Genomic DNA, 18,459 nt, shown 5'->3' with positions numbered 1-18,459 from the left:
AGGGCTGTTTTCCGGCTGGCAGGTGACTAAAAGCTCCCAACCGCTCCTTGTTTTCTTTTCTTTTTTTTTTTTTATTCTGGGCCAGCTTTAGCTCTGAGGCCTCGCTGCTGAAAACATCGATACAATGTTGCGGTCCGAGCCCGGCTGAATGGAAGCCGGTTTCTGGGGTTTTGTTTAGCTTCTTATTTGCAACATAGTACATAGTTGCTTAGAGTTGCAGCTGAGAGGCCGGCAAGTGAGGCGGGGAACGTTGGAGTCCGCAGCAAGCAAGCCTCATGCTTGCTTCAGTGCCTGGCTGCCGGCTGCCATCTTGGCTGACAGTTAGTTTGCATATACTCACTGATTAGCCAATGAAAAGGGAAGCAGTCGTACGCTAATTACCATGTTTCTCTTTTATTAGTGTAGATGTACAAGTAAAGTTTTAAGAAATAGGAACAAAAATCTCACTCATCTTCATTATCAGTCACAGTTTAACGGACACCTTGGTTTTACACTAAGTCCTAATTAAGTATAAGAACATTTCTTTTAATGTTTCCCAAACCTTCTTAATTAGTTTTGAAGACATTCAGTTGCATGTGTATCACTGGCTTTTTGTTTTAACCTTCTCACGAGTTCTCAAACAGTCTGGCAGTCTTTCTTTAGTGAAAGTCTTGTTTTTGTCACAGGCTATCTTTCTGAGCAGCCAGTGCATCGCTCCCTCACTAATTGTCTGGTTTTGCTAAGTCTTAGCATCAGTAGAAATTACCTTGGTAAACCACTAGCTAAAGAGAGAGTATAAGTTTTCCTGAATGTCTCCTAAGGTGGCTGAGGGTGGAGTGGCGGTAGTGTAATAAAGTCTGTGGAAAACGAAACCATAGTTTCCATCAGGTTTGCAAAGAGGTCTCAGACCCAAAAGAATTTAAGAATGATTGCTGTGGATAGAGCCTTGCCCTCAAAAGAGATTGCCAGCTGCTATGTAACATTTTTTGATTTGGAATATTTCAGCATATAAGCAAAAATAACAAACACCTGAATCTTCATTTACCAATTCTGTCACATTTTAATATTTTGCCATATTTGCTTCAGATCTTTTTTTTTTTTTTTTTACCCTAGAAGAAAAAGTACTTCAAATACACTTAATGCCGCCCCTTGCCACTCTTTTGTAACCAACCTTCCCTAATATTTCTTCTCCCTTCCTCTCTGCAGGGAATCATTGATCTGATAGGTGTTCATCATGCCCATGAATTTTTTTTCATGGCTTTACTTTTTACCACATATATTTGTATCTCTAAACAATATCTAATATTATTTTAAGTGTTTGATTTTATATAAATTGTATTCTACTGTATCTATCTTTTATGTATTTTTGTAACTTTCTTTTTTGCCTTTTATTTTTGAAATTTATCAGTTTTCGCTGTTGTATAGTATCCCATTGAATGAATATTTGACAGTTATTTAATCAGTGTTCTGTTAATGTTTGAGTTGTTTCAACTTTTTCACTATTAAACAGCTTGCAATGGGCATCCTTATGTATGTCTTCTTGTGCACATGTATGAGAGTTTTCTCTAAGGTGTGTAACTAGGAATAAGTGAATGTATAGTATAGTAAGGCACACATATTTTCAGTTTCACTAGATGCAGTCAAATTATTCTTCAAAGTGCTCATGCTGATTTATATCCTTACTAGCTGTTCATGTGATTTTACATCCTCAATAAAACTGGATATTGTCCCAGCTGTTCCTTGTTTACTGATTAATTTAAGGACAGCACCGTGCTTAGCAACTATCTCAAATGTAGGGTCATATGCAAACTTATTTTTTTATACCAAGCTTCCTCCTTTTAAATAAATACTTTTAACTTTCACAGTTACAAATTCAAAATGTCTGTAGCATAGCTTTTCTTGCTCATACATATTTTTTTAAATAATGTTTCTTTTTTATGACCACAAAGTGATGATGCAATTATTTTAGATAAGTTGGAAAGCAGAATTTTAAAAAAAGATATTAAAATACTCATCACCTAGACATAGCCATTGTTAAAAAATACATTTTGCTATGTATTTATTTATAGGTTAAGCATAAGCACATATATGAACACATGTACTTTGCAATTAGAATCATGCTGAATTTGTCTTTTATATCACATTTCACTTAAAATTATATTGTTGCATTTTCTATATCATTAAATATTATTTGAAAACACCATGTTAAAAGCTGCATAACATTTCTTTGTATAAATGTGTTATAGTTGCATAGTTATATAATCATTTTCCCCTTGGAGGACATTTTTGATACTAAAATAATACTGGAGTAAACAATCTTGGTATATAAATCTTCTTTTGAGTTTCAGTTTGTTTCTTTTGGATAGATTTTTAGAAGAGTTCAGTAAATATTTATGGAATTAGAATGAATAGATTATAAGCAAGGCAACCAAGAAGGAAAAAAAGCAGTCAGGAGAGAAGAAAATTGGTTTTGAGGGTCATGAGATCCATTAACTCAGCTTCTTACATGTTTTAATTGAGTGACAAGTCTGTCTCTTAACTGAATTTGGTACCCTTCTTTTATTAGGGACGAGAGGCCCAGTGCACGGATTCGTGCACCGGTGGGGTTCCTCGGCCTGGCCTGTGCCCTCTCACAGTCCAGGACCCCTCGGGGGAAGTCGGAGAGCTAGTTTTGGCCTGATCCCCGCAGGCCAGGCTGAGGGACCCCACTGGTGCACGAATCCGTGCACTGAGCCTCTAGTACGCATATAAGAGCTTTGTTTAATCTCTTCCTGCCCTCCCCTCTTTCCTCTGAGATTCATCAGTCTGTCCCATGTTTCCATGCCTGTGGTTTCCACTCCTGCGTTGAGTGTCTGCCCCCTGGTGGTCAGTGCGTGTCATAGCTACTGGCCGGTCGGCCGGTCGCTTAGACTTTTATATATATAGATAAGTTAGAGAAGAACTCTACCCTAACATTGATACCAGAGAGTTAGCTGTGCATTGTAGTGTTCAAATATTACAGAATTTTAGAATTGGAAGGGACTTTTAAGTTTTATCATACAACTAGAGGCCCAGTGCACGAAATTCGTGCACTGGGGGTGAGGGGGGTGTCCCTCAGCCCAGCCTGCACCCTCTCCAATCTGGGATCCCTCTCACAGTCCGGGACTGCTGGCTCCTAACCACTTGCCTGCCTGCCTGCCTGATTGCTCCTAACTGCTTCTGCCTGCCAGCCTGATCGCCTCCAACTGCCCTCCCCTGCAGGCCTGGTCGCCCCCAACAGCTCTCCCCTGCCAGCCATCTTGTGACAACGTGGGGGTGGCCATCTTGTGACGATGTGGGGTGGCCATCTTGTGGTGGCCATCTTGTGACAACATGGGGGCATCCATCTTGTGATGACGCAAGGGCATGAGGGTCAATTTGCATATTACCTCTTTATTATATAGGATTTACTGCTTGCAGAGTTCTGGAATTGAGTGTACTAGAGCATCTCATCAAGTAGGTAGACTTCTAGCCATGACTTGCTGAACATATAATCCCAAGCAGCTCACTGTCATACAAGCCAATCTACTCCTTTATTGGGTAGCTTTGATTAGTTGAGTGTGGTGCCTTCACTTAAGCCCAAATTTGATTTGCTATAATTTTCACTTATTGTTTAATTTGTTTTTTAATGAAAGGCTCCCTAAAAATAATTCTGGAATTATTTCACCTTTATATATTTACCTACTAGTTTCAATTACAATTAACATGAAAACACACATGTGTTTGACCTACTTTTAGTTTTTGTTTCCTTCTAAGATATAATTTAGCTTCATCTTGTCTTTATGGTGAAAATTATATATGTGAACATAGGTTGGATAGTAAAACTTTCCACATATTTTAATACTTGGTAGACAGAAAAGTTCCAGAGTGCTTTTATGTACTACTCATTCTATTATTTTTTTCTTAGAAGTTGCATGTAGGCAGTGGTTTTGGTATACACAATCCCACTTTTCCACTAGTATTACATAATAACAACCACCTTTATCCTTCTTTCTTTCCTCCAGTCTTTCCTCGTTCCCCTCTTTCTTTTTCTTCCTTCTTCCTCCTTCCTCCATTCTTTTTTCTTAGCACAAAGGTGTTTTATTATCTACTTTAACCCGTGTATAAATTTTCCTCATTTGGCAGGTGGAGGTGCCGAGGTTCAGACAGGTTTAAAGACCTTTCCTGTCACACAGCTCTGAAGGTAGAGCCAGCATTTAAATCCAGGTCTAATTCTAAAACCTGCCTATTTAACCAGTTTGTAAGTCTGTCTCCCTAACTTACTTATATTAGTGTCATAAAATCAGACATCTTTCTGTTCTAAAAATGTTTGTGTCTTTGGGTTACCCCAGTGATTTTTCAACCTTTTTTGTCTCATGGAACATAAAAACTAATTACTAAAATTCTACAGCACACCTAAAAATACATTTTTGCCAATCTGACAAAAAAATTGATATAATTTGTATTGACTTACAAAAAAATAATAATAGTAAGTATCTACCCTTTTTGCTCCAAATTGACTTTTTGAAAAATCAGGTGCCACCCTAGCTGGTTTGGCTCAGTGGATAGAGTGTCGGCCTGAGGACGGAAGGTCCCGGGTTTGATTCCAGTCAAGGGCACGTGCCTGGGTTGCAGGCTTGATCCCCAGTAGGGGGCATGCAGGAAGCAGCCAATCAATGATTCTCTCTCATCATTGATGTTTCTATCTCTCTCTCCCTCTCCCTTCCTCTCTGGAAAAAAAAAAAAATCAGGTGTCTATAGTTGTATAAAGGATTTCTGGTATGAAGAATGAACCAATTAGATGCAACCTTATTATGTGAGATGACCAATAAGGTGCAACTCTATTATGTGACCTATATATATTTATGGTTCAAGACAGGGCATTCACACCAGATGGCTATTGTTGTGTTGGCTGTCATGTTTTTATTTGACAATCTAAGGGAAAAGAGGTCAGTGCTCCAGACTAAATAGTCAGGTATTGCATGTTTTAAAAATTATTATGGCACACCGATTGAAAATCGTTGGGTTACTCGGTTAGTGTATCACATTGGTAGTGTGTGTGTGTGTGTCATTATTGGAAATATATTGCTTCTGCTTGCTTCTCTTTAATAATCCCAGCTCCTCTCCCTTGGTTTTGGACACCAAGGATCTTCCTACGATTGCCCATTTCTTCCTAGTTTCTTGTGGTGTTCTTTCCTGTTTCTGGAGAAACTAAAGCACAGAATGAGAAAAGAGTAACAAATAATTACATAATTTTTTTCCTGAATATTATCAACTGATGTGTTTCATAAAGGAGGATGTTTTCACAGCTGTGTACTTTAGGGATAGTGGGAAAAGTTTGAATTTTTCTAACTTGAGTGTCTTCAACAACAAAGGCAGTGACGCACATGCTTGATAGACTTGGAATGTGGAAACCAGCTCTGTTAGCCCTGTGATAGGAATCTTTGTGTTTATGGTCACATTGGGATTCAGATATGTTATCTCAGTGAACTTGAGACCAGGGTTCAAGGAACCAAGGCGTGGACTTGCTGAATATATGATTTAATTACTCTAGATCAATCAAATTTTGAGCGAGTGATGATGGGATGGATATATGATGTGTACATTTTTACGTAGTTGCTAGGGAAAGGAACAAAGTTTAATCCTTGGTTTTGTTGACCTTTGGTATCACTTTTATCTTGTAGTTCCACATAACTGCCTTTGCTGAATTTTCAAAAGGCGGCAGTCAAGTGATTTATAGATAAGGTCTCATTCACTACTTGCACAAGAAGAGCCCATATCTTCATATATGGGTGACGTCAATTTACTTTAGATGCAGGGATGAGTTCATTTCTTTGGAGAGATATGAACAGAATCTGTCTCTTGCTCTGGTGAGAAATAAATTTAAATCAGAACTTTGCTTGCAGGAAATGGAATGAAGTAACCAGGCACTTGCGCCTTCAGAATTTAGGGATCTTTAGCAAGGCCCAAGGGGGCACCAATTGTGTGTTTGCAGAACTCTATTCAAATACAAGCATTCCTCAGTATATGAAATAGCAGATGTCTGTGGAGATCTACTTTGTATATGCTCATAAGGCACTATGTGCCTTGGGTCTTTCAGAGATAAAAATACATGATTTCTTTCCTCAAGGACCTTACCAGGTAACTGGAGAGAGAGAAGAATGTCAAAAATAGTACACAAAAACGATGTTCTGTAAATCTCATAAATGAACTTTTAACCAAGTGTGCTTCAGAGATACAGCCCATAAAGAGTAAGATTTAGTTATAAATGAGCTATGTTGCTATTGAAAGCATTTAGATTCTAAACCAAATCTCAAATAAGCAAAAATATCTTAAGCATAAATTAAGAGGAAAGTTGTATTGTAAATTAATTTCTCAAGAAAGTTGCCAAATTATGCACCATAGAATTTTAAGAATTGGCAATTCCAGAGCTCTCATGTTTGGGCTACTGTATTATCTCCTTCAATTATAGTAATATTTCTGTTACCAAAACTCATTAATTTATAGTATTTTTCTTTTTATTAATTCTAGCACTTATTTCCATTACTGTTTTGTTGTCATGATTATTATTGTTACTGTATTACTTTACTTACTAAGTATAGGGGATAAGAAAATGCTTCCTAAGGTCATCCTAAGAAATAGGTAAAATATATAATAAGCTTAGCACCATGCTTGGCTAAGAGAGTGCCATTATTAATGTAGCTATTGTTTCTCTTACTCATGAAATGAAAAATAAATGCTTTATACAGTGACTGACAGCAGTTAAATTCTACTAAATTATAATAACATGTAGCTTATCTATGATAATAAAAGCATAATATGCTAATTAGACCGGACAGCCGAACAACCTTCTGAACATCATTCCAGATGTCCTTCCTGACGAAGCCGTGGCAGCCGGGGCCAAGGCATAGGCGGTTAGGGGCGATCAGGCAGGCAGGCAGAGGGGTTGATCAGGCAGGCAGGCAGGCAGGCAGGCAGAAGGGTTAGGGGCGATCAGGCAGACAGGCAAGTGGTTGGGGCGATCAGACAGGCAGGCAGAGGAGGTTAGGGGCGATCAGGCAGGCAGGCAGGCAAGTGGTTAGGAGCCAGCGGTCCCAGATTGTGAGAGGGATGTCCCAGATTTCGAGAGGGTGCAGGCCGGGCTGAGGGACACCCCTCCTACCCCCGGGGCATGAATTTCGTGCCCTGGGCCTCTAGTTGTTTATAAAAGGCCTTAGCATACAACATGGGGCAAAAGTAGGTTTATAGTTGTTCATATGGAAAATAATACAATAATTAATAAATAATAATAAATGTGTTTTGTGTACTCACAACTGTAAACCTACTTTTCCCCCAAGTTGTATATTTTATCTAATCCTCTTAGCTACTTTCAAGGTATATAGTATTACCCCTCTTTTACTGGTAGAGACATTGAAGTGAAGTGTTACTGAAGAGCTCTAGAATCAGGTTTTGGGCTACCTACCCAAGCATAATGGCCAAAATTATGCCACAGAGCTGACCCACTGAGGTCACTACTGCTGCCATGACCAAGAACTTGACATGCCTTGCACCACAAACAGTGCTAGCTGGGAGTGGAGACTGGACGTTGCTACTGGTTCTGCTTCTATCGCTGCCTCAGAAACATTGTTTTTCTGGAAAGTGCTATCACCAGAGAATGTCATTGTGGAAGGTCCCTATTTTGCAACATTGCTCCCTGTTTAGAGTCTGGGTTGGTGTATAGATTGGAACTTCTGCCTTGTGCTTATATACTAGCTGCAGTGCAGGTGGGAAAAAAGGTTTTTGGTTCTTCAGCTTCTCGGTATAATAGGCAGCTAGGCTCTCGTATATGACACTTGGCTTTATTGCCAACTCCTTGGGTCTTAACTCTCTGTATAGAAGACACATTTTATATTTCCTGTTGATTGTATTTAATCTGACTAGAAAATGAGGTTGTTTTCCTTATTAGTAGACATCATGTGTGGAAAAATAATGTGGTTTTTCTCTAAAATTGATCTTGTTCTTACAGATTAGCTGTTATAAATTAATGGTATTGCCTCAGCATGTTAAGCTACCAATCATTGAGAACTTTCACCTGATCAAGGTGTTTTTTTCCAGTGTAAACAATCCTGTGTTTTTTGAGTGTAGGGTATGTAATCTTTTACGGAAGCCAGGAGTTAGCACCTATATGAAGGGTGACCCCATTGAACAAGAAAGTCGTGGCATTAATATTTCAGATTTCTTTTTTGTTCCATCGTTTTCTTAGTATGTCTTTTGTTTTCAATTAAAGTGAATCTGTGATTCATCTTTCTGAAAAAAAAATCAGCTCCCCAATGTGATTGCTGTTGACTCTATAAAGGTACCCTTCCCTCTTTTATAGTCAGTCTCGCTGTGCCTTGCAAAGTCTGCATTTCTGAGAACTTGTGTATACTTCAAACTACTTTAAGTAGAATCATGTGTTACATGCCAATTTTTGAAAGAACACTTTCAGTTTTAAAGCAAATTCTTTTAAAAAGGGAAGGATCCTTTGGTGCTCCAAACAACCTTCCTTCCTTTGTTTAGAAGCTTTTGCCCTATGTTTTCTTTTAACAGATTTATAGTTTTAGGTCTTTGGTACATTTCAAGTTCATTTTTATCGTTAGATAAGAGTTCAGCTTCATTCTTTTGCATGTGGATGTCCAGTTTTCTTAGCACCAGTTATTGAAAGACTATCCTTTCTACCATTGAATGGTCCCTTATAGGAAATCTCTTGACTATATATGTGAGGATTTATTTATTATTTATTTCTATTCTATGAGGATGGAATTGGTAATATTGATCTATATGTCTTTCTTTATGCCAGTACTACAGTCTTTTGATTACTGTAGCTTTGTAGTAAGTTTTGAAATCAGGAAGTCTGAATCTTTCATCTTTGGTCTTTTTAAAGATTGTTTTGATTATTGGGAGTCTTTTGAGATTCCATATGAATATTAGAATGGGTTTTTCTATTTCTGCAACAAAAAAAAGTCATTAGAATTTTGACAGGAGTTGCATTGAATATGTAGATCACTTTGGGTAGTATTGATATCTTGAGAGTATTGCCTTCCAGTTCATGAAACATGAGTTGTATTTCCATTTATTTGTCTTCAATTTCTTTCAGCAGTGTTTTAGAGTTTTCATTGTACAAGTTTTACATATGAGAATATTGAGGCTCAGAGATATAAGGTTCACGGTCCAAATTCATACAGCTAATAAATAATGGGGCCAAATTCAGCTTTTCCCATTTTCCCTGTCTTAGTCTGTTCAGGTTTCTATAACAAAATACCATAGACCTGGTGCCTCATAAAAACAGAAATTTGTTTCTCACAGTTCTGGAGGCTGGGAAGTTCAAGATCAAGGTGGTAGCTGATTCGGTGTCTGGTGAGGGCTGCTTCCTGATTCATAGACAGCCTTCTTTTTGCTGTGTCCCCACATGCTAGAAGGGACAAGTGAGTGCTTTGGGGTTTCTTTTAGAATATTACTAATTCTACCCTCAAACTTAATCACTCCCCCCCCCAAAAAAAAAAAAACAACAACAACAGAAAACCTATCTCCTCATACCATGCCATTTTCAACATTTTGGAGGGAAGCACAGGCATTCAGTCTGTAGCATCAATGAGACAGTTCTTTTTTGGCCCTCTGGTGGTTTTATTTATTTTAAAATATGCTTTTATTGATTTCAGAGAGAAGAAGGGAAAGGGAGAGAGAGAAACATCACTGACGAAAGAGAATCATTGATCAGCTGCCTCCTGCATGCCCCGCACTTGGGATTGAGCCTGAAACCTGGGCATGTGCCTTGACCAGGAATCAAAGCCCAATCTCCTGGTTCATGGGTCAACACTCAACTGCTGAGCTACATCGGCCAGGCCCTCTGGTGGTTTTAGGAAACTGTTAGGAGGAAGATCCTGGGAGCATTGTTTTTAACCACACAAAACATTTGGTGGGTTGGCATGTTATATTGAGCTTGCCTCTACTTGCAGTTTCTTCTCCCAAATAGTTTAACCAAAACAATAATGATAGCCATTCTGAGTGGCTCCTTCTCTTGGGTGAGATTGTTGCTCCTCTCATGTGACTGAATAGAGATACAAGTCCCTAAGGGAACCAGTCATGGAGGGCACCCCTTTCTAAATGCCCCAAAGGAATTGAGCACTAACACATATCATAAGATCCTGCCCACGTTGAGCAGATGGTTTTAGACTTTCCCCTTTCTTTAAGGTAAGTGGAAGGAATGCCTTTGAGAACTAGATTTAACACAGGTTTCTGTGGTTTTTTTAAAATCTTTGAAATATACCATGAACAATTGAATCAGAAATCCCTTATTAGTCTGGCCAGTATTGCCCAGTGGTTGCGCATGAACCTATGAACCAGGAGGTCACGATTCCATTCCTGGTCAGGACACATGCCCGGGTTTCGAGTTCGATTCCCAGTGGGGGGCATGCAGGAGGCAGTTGATCAGTGGTTCTCTCTCATCATTGATGTTTCTATCTTTCTCTCCCTCCCCCTTCTTCTCTGAAATCAAAGATAGATATATATTTTAAAATCCCTTTTTAGTTTTAGGGGGATTTTCTTTTCTCATAATCTGTTGCTTAATTATACCTTCACAAAGTTACATAGATTCTGCTTTCTGTATTCTGTGGTAGGAAATACTGTTTCTCATATGGGCCCCACTACTCATAATACTCATTTCTAGTCCTGTAAGTGACTAAGCCTCTAAAAGTCAAGGAATTCAGTTGGGTAAAAACCCAGGTTAATACCCATATGGCTTTTGACTTTATTTCAGAAAAACATTTTCCCCCTACCTGACATTTCAAAAAGAAAAAGATTGTTCAGCAAAATATTTTCCAACTTTCTAACCCTGATGATTTTTTCCCCTCAACACTTTGAGGTAGGTGCACATGGCAGTTTGCTGATCTGTGAAATAGTCGGTCTTGGTCCTCGCCCTTCCCTGGAACCCACTCTCTATTCCTGTACAAACAAAGTGGTTTCATCAGGGTCTTGAAATGTCTCCACTTTTCACCATTTGCAAACCCAACTCTTAATATATGGAATCTATTAAATCAGGTTTTTAACTCAATAAACATCTACTTTGTGTACGTCACTGTCTTAAGCTAAAGAAAAATTAGAAAATGGAGGGTAATGGCCCTGTTCCCTAGCACAGTAAGGAAGACATGATTTAGAAACTTTTATTTAACATGGGAGACTAACCATAAATATATGGAGGAATAGTGTGTTAGGAGTAAAATTCATGATGTCTATAATTTTTAATGGGCTCAGGAAAAGAAAAAATAGAAAAAGATGAAGTAGACATGATAAAGTCTTTTAAAAATTTTTTTAAATCCTCACCCGAAGAAATGTTTTTATTGATTTTTTTCTTTTTCTTTTTGTCTTATTTTTAGAGAAAGAGGAAGGGGGAGAGAGAGGAAGAGGAAATTGATATGAGAGAGAAGAAGCATCGATCACTGGGCACCTTAACTTGATCACCTTAGTGTGCCTTCTAGACTTGGCAGCTTTCTTAAAATCCACCATCCCCCCGTATTTTTTTTTAAAGAGGAAGAGTAAGGGTTTTGTTTTGGCAGCTAAAGCTGGGTTCTGGGTCCTCTGCTTCAGCCCCCTGGAAGCTTGGGCTGTCCCTGTAGCTTTTCTCCTCCCATTTTGCAGTACAGGCTCCCAAGAGTAATCTCAAGCACTGGCTAGTTCCTCACTCACTTGGGAAGAGCAGTTTCACTCTGAGACCAGGCCTCACTCTTACATGTATGTGGAGAATACAGAGTAGGGACCCTGAAAAGCCTTTTTTCCTCCTAAAGTCTTCCTCAAATCACTCTTTCCTGGAATTCCAGCATTAGAACTGCATCCTCGTAACCATTTGTACGCCATAAGCGTCTATAGATGCAAGCGGTGGACCTTTTTTAATTAAATTCCAAATATTGTGGCAGTTAACTGGTTAACCGAATCTGAGAACCTTTTATGTACCAGATGCTGTATGTTAGACACAAGAAATAAAAAGTAAGTAAAACATGGTCCCTGTTCTACCAGCTCACAGTTTGTTATGAGACTTTTAAGTGCCTTGGAGAAGATAACTGTTTTAAGGTGTACTCATACATATAAACCTTGGAAGATAGGAACTGGTTTTGACTTAGAGAGTTGGGGATAATTGAGTGAGGGAAGAAGGGAAAGTTGCCCAAGAAGACATTATTAATAGATGGGAAAGACCTTGCCGTGTTTTGTTAAAATGAATGTTTAAAAATATTTGAAAGGGAAATACATTCATATGAATGTCTCTCTCCAGATCCCTGTTTTCCAACTGTCTAATTTTTGTCATTTGAGTTTCTTTATGTAAATACTAGAGGCCTGGAGCATGAAAATTCATGCACTGGAGGGGGGGTCCCTCAGCCTGGCCTGCCCCCTCTCACAGTTCGGGAGCCCTCAGGGGCGGGAGGCGACCCGGCGATCAGGGGAAGGCGACGCACCCATCATTCCTCTGCTGCTGCCACTGCCGGCAGCGCAAGCCTCAGCCAGCCCTGGTTACCTGAGCCTCGGGCGGCCCTGGGCGGCTGGGCAGCCGCCATCCGAGGCCCTCAGGCCTGCCCTTGGTGGCTGGGGGACTGAGGGGACTGGGGGACTCCAGAGGTAGGCACGTGGCGGGGCTGAGGGGACTGGGCGTCGCCATCTTTTGTGATGGCGTGAGGGTCAATTAGCATATTCCTATTTATTAGATAGGATAAGCAATTATGAATATATATTTTTATTTTATTGTCCCTCCCCTTTTACATAATGGTAGCATGCTCTATACATTATCCTATATACCTTTCTTTTATTAATATGTTTTGGAGATTTTTCTATATGAATACATACAGAGCTTCCTCATTCTTTTCTATGATCATATATTCTTACTAATGGCTGCATCATGGTTTAATTAACAAACTCCCCACTGATGGACATTGAGGTGTTTGTTCATATTTTGCTATTATAATCACTGTTGCAATGAATAATCTTATGTATATATCTTACATCATTTAACACACATGCTAATGTACATGTAAATTCCTAGTAGTGAATTTATTCTATCAAAGGCTTTATGCATTTGTAATTTTGATATCCATGCCAAGTTGCACTCAATAGAGGTGTTAATGACTTAAACATGAATCAACAATGCCTATTTCCTCATAGTTCCACCTACAGAGTTTTTATCATACTTTTGGATTTTTACCAATTTAGTGGGTGAAAAATGGGCTAGCAATAAAGTTTTAATTTCTATTTTTCTTATGATGAGTAAGGTTATGCATCTTTTCTTATAGTTGAAGCATTGGTATATCCTTTTCTGTGAAGTGCCTTTTCATGTCTTTTTTCTGTCTGTCTTTGGCTGATTTTTTGCTTGCCAATTCTAGGAGCTCTATATATAAGAGGAACTTACCATTTGTGATTGAGTTGCAAATATTCTTCCCAGGTATTTTTGTGTACTTTTAAACCTGTTTTTGCCATGGGGAATCTTGATTTTTATATTGTTGAATTTATCATTGTTTCCCTTATGGCCTCCGCATTGTCCTGGCCTGCTATTAATGGCACAAAATCATTCCTCTTTCCATGGTGCATCCTCACTCTTTTCCTACTTCAGTCTTGGATTGACAACAAAAAGCTTTTGGTGTCTTCCCTCCAAGTCTGTTTCTGGGACTGTGTTATTTGTCAGTTATCTATATAATAAAAGCCTAAGTGACCATTATGGCAGAACGACCAGTTGCTATGATGCACATTGACCACCAGGAGGCAGACGCTCAATGCAGGAGCTGCCCCCTGGTGGTCAGTGAACTCCCACAGGGGGAGCGCTGCTCAGCCAGAAGCCCTGCTCATGGCTGGCGAGCCCAGTGGCAATGGCGGGAGCCTCTCCTGCCTCTGAGGCAGCGCTAAGGAGCAGCGAGCAGGCGGGCGGTAAGGAGTGAGGGGTCCCGGACTGTGAGAGTACAGGCTGGGCTGAGGGACAACCCCCAGTGCACAAATTTTGTGCACCAGGCCTCTAGTAGGAGATAATTGATATTTATGTTAGGAGATTTCAGTGTTCTGAAAAAAAATCCATCTCCTTGATTAGAGGTACTCTAGAAAACTGGCAGTTTCTTGTAAAACTAAACATGCAGTTACCATACAACGCAGAAATTGCTCTCTTGGGCATTCATACCAGAGATACAAAAACTTATGTTTACACATAAACCTATACACAACTGTTTATAGCAGTTTTTTAACAGCCCCAAACTGGAAACAACTCCAGTGTCCTTCAGTGGGTGAATGGTTAAACAAGCTCTGGTACATACATGCCATGGAGTACTACTCAGAAATAGAAAGGAACAAGCTACCAACAATATGTGACAACATGGATGAATCTCTAATGCATTTTGTTAGGTGAAAAAAAGTCAGTCCCCAAAGGTTACATATGGTATTAGTCCATGTATAAAACATTTTTCAAATGGCAAAGTTTTAGAAATAGTGAACAGATTAGTGTTTGCTAGGGCTAAGGATGCTCCCCTAGCAAGGATGAGAGAGAAGTGGATGTGGTATAAGAAGCAACACAAGAAACCCTTGTGTGATGGAATGGCTCATTATTTGTCGGTGATGGAGGACACATGACCCTACATGTGAAAAAACTGTATAGAACTAAATTCACCGGTGCGTCCACACATGCACACACACATACACAAATGAGTGTAAGTAAAATGGAGACATCTGAATAAGATCAGTAGATTGTATCATTGTATCATTGTCAATATCCTGGTTGTGATATTGTATTGTAGTTTTCCAAGATGTTACCTTTGGGGGGAGACTGGGTAAATAGATACACCAAATCCTGTACAATTAAAAAATAAATCCCCATTTTTGCAACTACCAGCTTCACCAAAAACTGCTATGTAGAGGCAGGTCCACTGGAGTAACTGGGCTCTTGTTGTTAGGATCAGCAGTGGAACAGCTGAGGGACCTAGTGCTGGCAGTGGAGTGTTGGGGAGCGAGGCAGTGCCTCAGGTTCAACTCTGTGCTCTGCTCGGTCAGGCCAGATGAAGATCTGAGAACAGTGACTGGCACTTCCAAGGATTCTCTGGGACTGCCCAACTGGGTAGCTCATTTTACAGCCTGTCTGTGGGGAAGGAACACTTGGGCTTGGGCTCCCATACCTCAGAACCAGTGAGGGCTTGACGTTGGTGGTTGGGTGCAGGAATGGGGAAGGGTTCCCAAGATGACTTTTGCTATGGGTAGGTCCACCCTCATCATGCCCAGCATGTACCCTGTCATCATGTTTATTTTGGTGTACCTCTTGCTGTATCGTTGGCTCTGATATGAGGCAGACTCTGATCTAGCATGGTGCTTCTCAGAGTGTGGTGGGGGTCCCCAGGACCCTCCTCGGGAGTTTTCACAGTAATATTTAGACATTTGCTAATTACTCTCATTCTCTTACAAGTGTGCAATAGAGTTTTCCAGAGGTGACGTGATGTGAATGAGCAACAAATTGAACATAGAAGTGGATACAAAACTCCAACTGTATTCTATTAAGCCAGACATTAAAAAGACGTAGAAAAATATAAACAAGTGCCACTTTTCTCACTTTTTTGTTTTGGAAAATAGAATTCTTTTTTCTTAAAATCTGTTTCTTGTTAACATTCAATGAAGTTATTGTTATTTTTAAATGATTTAATAAATATTTAAGAATTTTCTCAGCTTAATTTTTCATTGGTGAATATTGATATAAACTACATAAACCACAGCTCTTTGGGGTCCTCAATAATTTTTGAGATGGTAATGGAGTCCTAACACCAAAAAGTGTGTGATTACCAGAATGCATTTGGCCAAAAGTTGGTGGACTTGCGTTCTAGTCAGGATTTTGCTGTGTGACCATATGCAAGTCATTTAGCCTCTTTTGTTGATTTCTTCTTCTATAAATGCTAATAATTGCCCTGTTCTATATACCTTAAAGAAAAGTGAGATAATTCTATATGAAAAGCTTTGAAAATAGACTGTCCTATGCAACTGTAAGAGAATTTAGTAGTTAGACAACTAAACTTTTGTTGGAAGAAAATGTGAAGAATGAGGTTTATGATTGTGTCAGCTGATATTCTGTTCACTTTTTAAATTTTTTCATTTTACATCTCCTCCTAACAACTTCCTTATCCATTTTATTTCTTTTTTTTCCAGTTTCTCAGACAACGATTAGAATGATTAAAAGAAATTAAGTAAATACATCTTCCAAAGTTTTCAGTCAAGAAGGGATTTATATTCCTGATACTTTGAAGTAGTGTCATAAGGTCAGGAGTTCTGTCTTAGAGAAACCACTTACTAGCTCTGTGACTTTAGGGAAGTTACTTAACCTCTCTGTGTCTTGGATTCCTCATCTGTAAATTGGGGCTAATAATACCTTGCTTTCCATGGTGATTAAGAGTATATACTAATGCACAGGAAGCACTTGGCCAGTGCTTGGCACATAGTAGATGCTCCATAAATGATAGTTGCTGTGATCATCATTAGCATATAATAAAAGATGCAAGATTAAATTTAGGTTTCTTACCCAGTCTTTAGTAAACTTATTATTAAGCTACTTTATTCATAAGTTTATTAACAGTAATTTTCATTTCATTTGACTTCATTCTTTTTTCTGCTTTGAAGGGCTATTGAGTGGCCAGACTTCCCCAACAAATACCAAATTGGAGAAATTGGATTCTCAGCAGGTGTTGCAGCTCTGCCTCCGATATCAGGATCACCTCCATCAGTGTGCAGAGGCTGTTGCTTTTGATCAGAATGCTTTGGTTAAGCGAATCAAAGAGGTAAGTATTGTGGGAAAATAACATTGCTGACTTATTGTGATTCCCTGTGACTCGTGAGTCCTTTTCTACTGGGCAGTAGAGCTAGCGAGCCCAGCTTTATGGGAAGTAGTCATTTTTCTGAGTTTTGACATTTGTCCTCATTGCTTTGTGGGATTGTCTTTCCTAACAGTAAAATGTGGTGGTGAAAAAGAGTGGTCCATGGAGCTAGACCAATATGGAGTTTGAATCCTGGTTCACCACTTAAATTGCTTGGGCAAGTTACTTAACTTCTCCTGGTCTCAGTTTTCCTCATCTGAAAAATGGGGCTAATAAGTAGTAACCTACCCCAAGGGTTGAGTAAAAATTAAATTGCTCAGTTAAGTGTTAACTCTTTTTTAAATTTTATTTTTCAACTACAGTTTACATTCCATGTTATTTTGTATCAGTTTTAAGTGTACAGCTTAGTGGTTAGCCAATCATATACTCTATATAGAGTTCCCCCTGATATTTCCAGTACCCACCTGGCACCCTACATAGTTATTACAATATTATTGAGTATATTCCCTATGCTGTACTTTACAACTTCCAATCTGTGCTTCTTAATTTCTTCACCCTTTTCACCCAGTCCCGCAACTCCTCTCCCCTCTGGCAACCATCAGTCTGTTCTATGCATCTGTGAGTCTGTTTTTATTTTGTTTGTTCATTTATTTTTGTTATTTAGATTCCACTTGTAAGTGGAATCATATGTTATTTGTCCTCCTCTGACTGACTTATTTAAAGTAAGGGTTAGCTCTTAATAGTATGTGTAAAGTCCTGCCATACTAATTTCCTATATGTATTTTGTATTTTATTTTCAAATAGGATATCAGTTCTTTGAGAGCAGGAGTCTTGACATCTCCCTAAAAATTATATTTTTCACTGTGTTAACACATGAAAAGGTCAGTGATTCTTATTGAATGGAAGCAATTAGCCCACAACGTTTTGTAAGGAAAGAAACAAGATAACTAAAGAGCATGGTAGGAAGTTGAGTAATTATTAATAACAGTAAGCAGGTACTTCTTTTAAGCACTGAAAAGTGTCATTGACCGGGCCATTGCATGGCACAGCTCTGGGTGCACCAAGGTGTAAGTAAATATATTTTCCAAAGTTTTCACTCAAGAAGGGGTTCATATTCCTGATACCTAAAGTATGTCATATAAAGAAAAGAAAATGTCAAGAGCTCTATCTTGGAGAAACCACTTATGTGAATGGCACCCCCTGTTGTTTAACAAAATAGTTGTGGTCATTGACTCAGGCCAGAGAAGAAGATTGACATGCAGTAACACACAAGTAAAAGGTTGTGAATCACAGCAAATTAATTATTTATTGGGAATGAACATAGTACATCCTTGCAATAACAAAGTAGTCGTCAGTTATATTGATAGATTTAAATTTGCCACCACTTCCAGCATTTTAGCGCCTATCTTTCATAAAATGTATGCATATATGCTTCTCTCATGGAAGTCTTTTACTTGGTAGACTATGAAATATGACCTTTCATATTGGTTGGTATTGATGTGGCCTTTCAAATGGTATCAACTATTTTATTACATTATGATGTACACTAGTGCCCGGTGCACGAAATTCGTGCATGGGGCGGGGGCGGGAATGTCGGCCCTCAGCCCGGCCTGCACCCTTTCCAATCTGGGGCCCCTTGGGGGATGTCTGACTGCCCACA

The 18,459-nt window shown here is 39.1% G+C and overlaps 1 protein-coding gene across 1 annotated transcript in view; it reads left to right on the top strand.

The window, feature by feature from the left end:
• The window catches only part of BORCS5 (BLOC-1 related complex subunit 5), a 77,695-nt gene that overhangs the window by 32,402 nt on the left and 26,834 nt on the right, over positions 1–18,459 (top strand). The window contains exon 3 of the mRNA XM_005866812.2: positions 16,606–16,763. Within this exon, the coding sequence (XP_005866874.1) occupies positions 16,606–16,763 (158 nt within the window). The remainder of the gene's footprint in view (positions 1–16,605; positions 16,764–18,459) is intronic.

This window comes from Myotis brandtii, unplaced genomic scaffold (genome assembly GCF_000412655.1).
Source record: "Myotis brandtii unplaced genomic scaffold, ASM41265v1 scaffold237, whole genome shotgun sequence".
Lineage (NCBI taxonomy): Eukaryota > Metazoa > Chordata > Mammalia > Chiroptera > Vespertilionidae > Myotis > Myotis brandtii.
The sequence above is the reverse complement of the archived record's forward strand: the minus strand, read 5'-3'. Positions and strand labels throughout refer to the sequence as shown.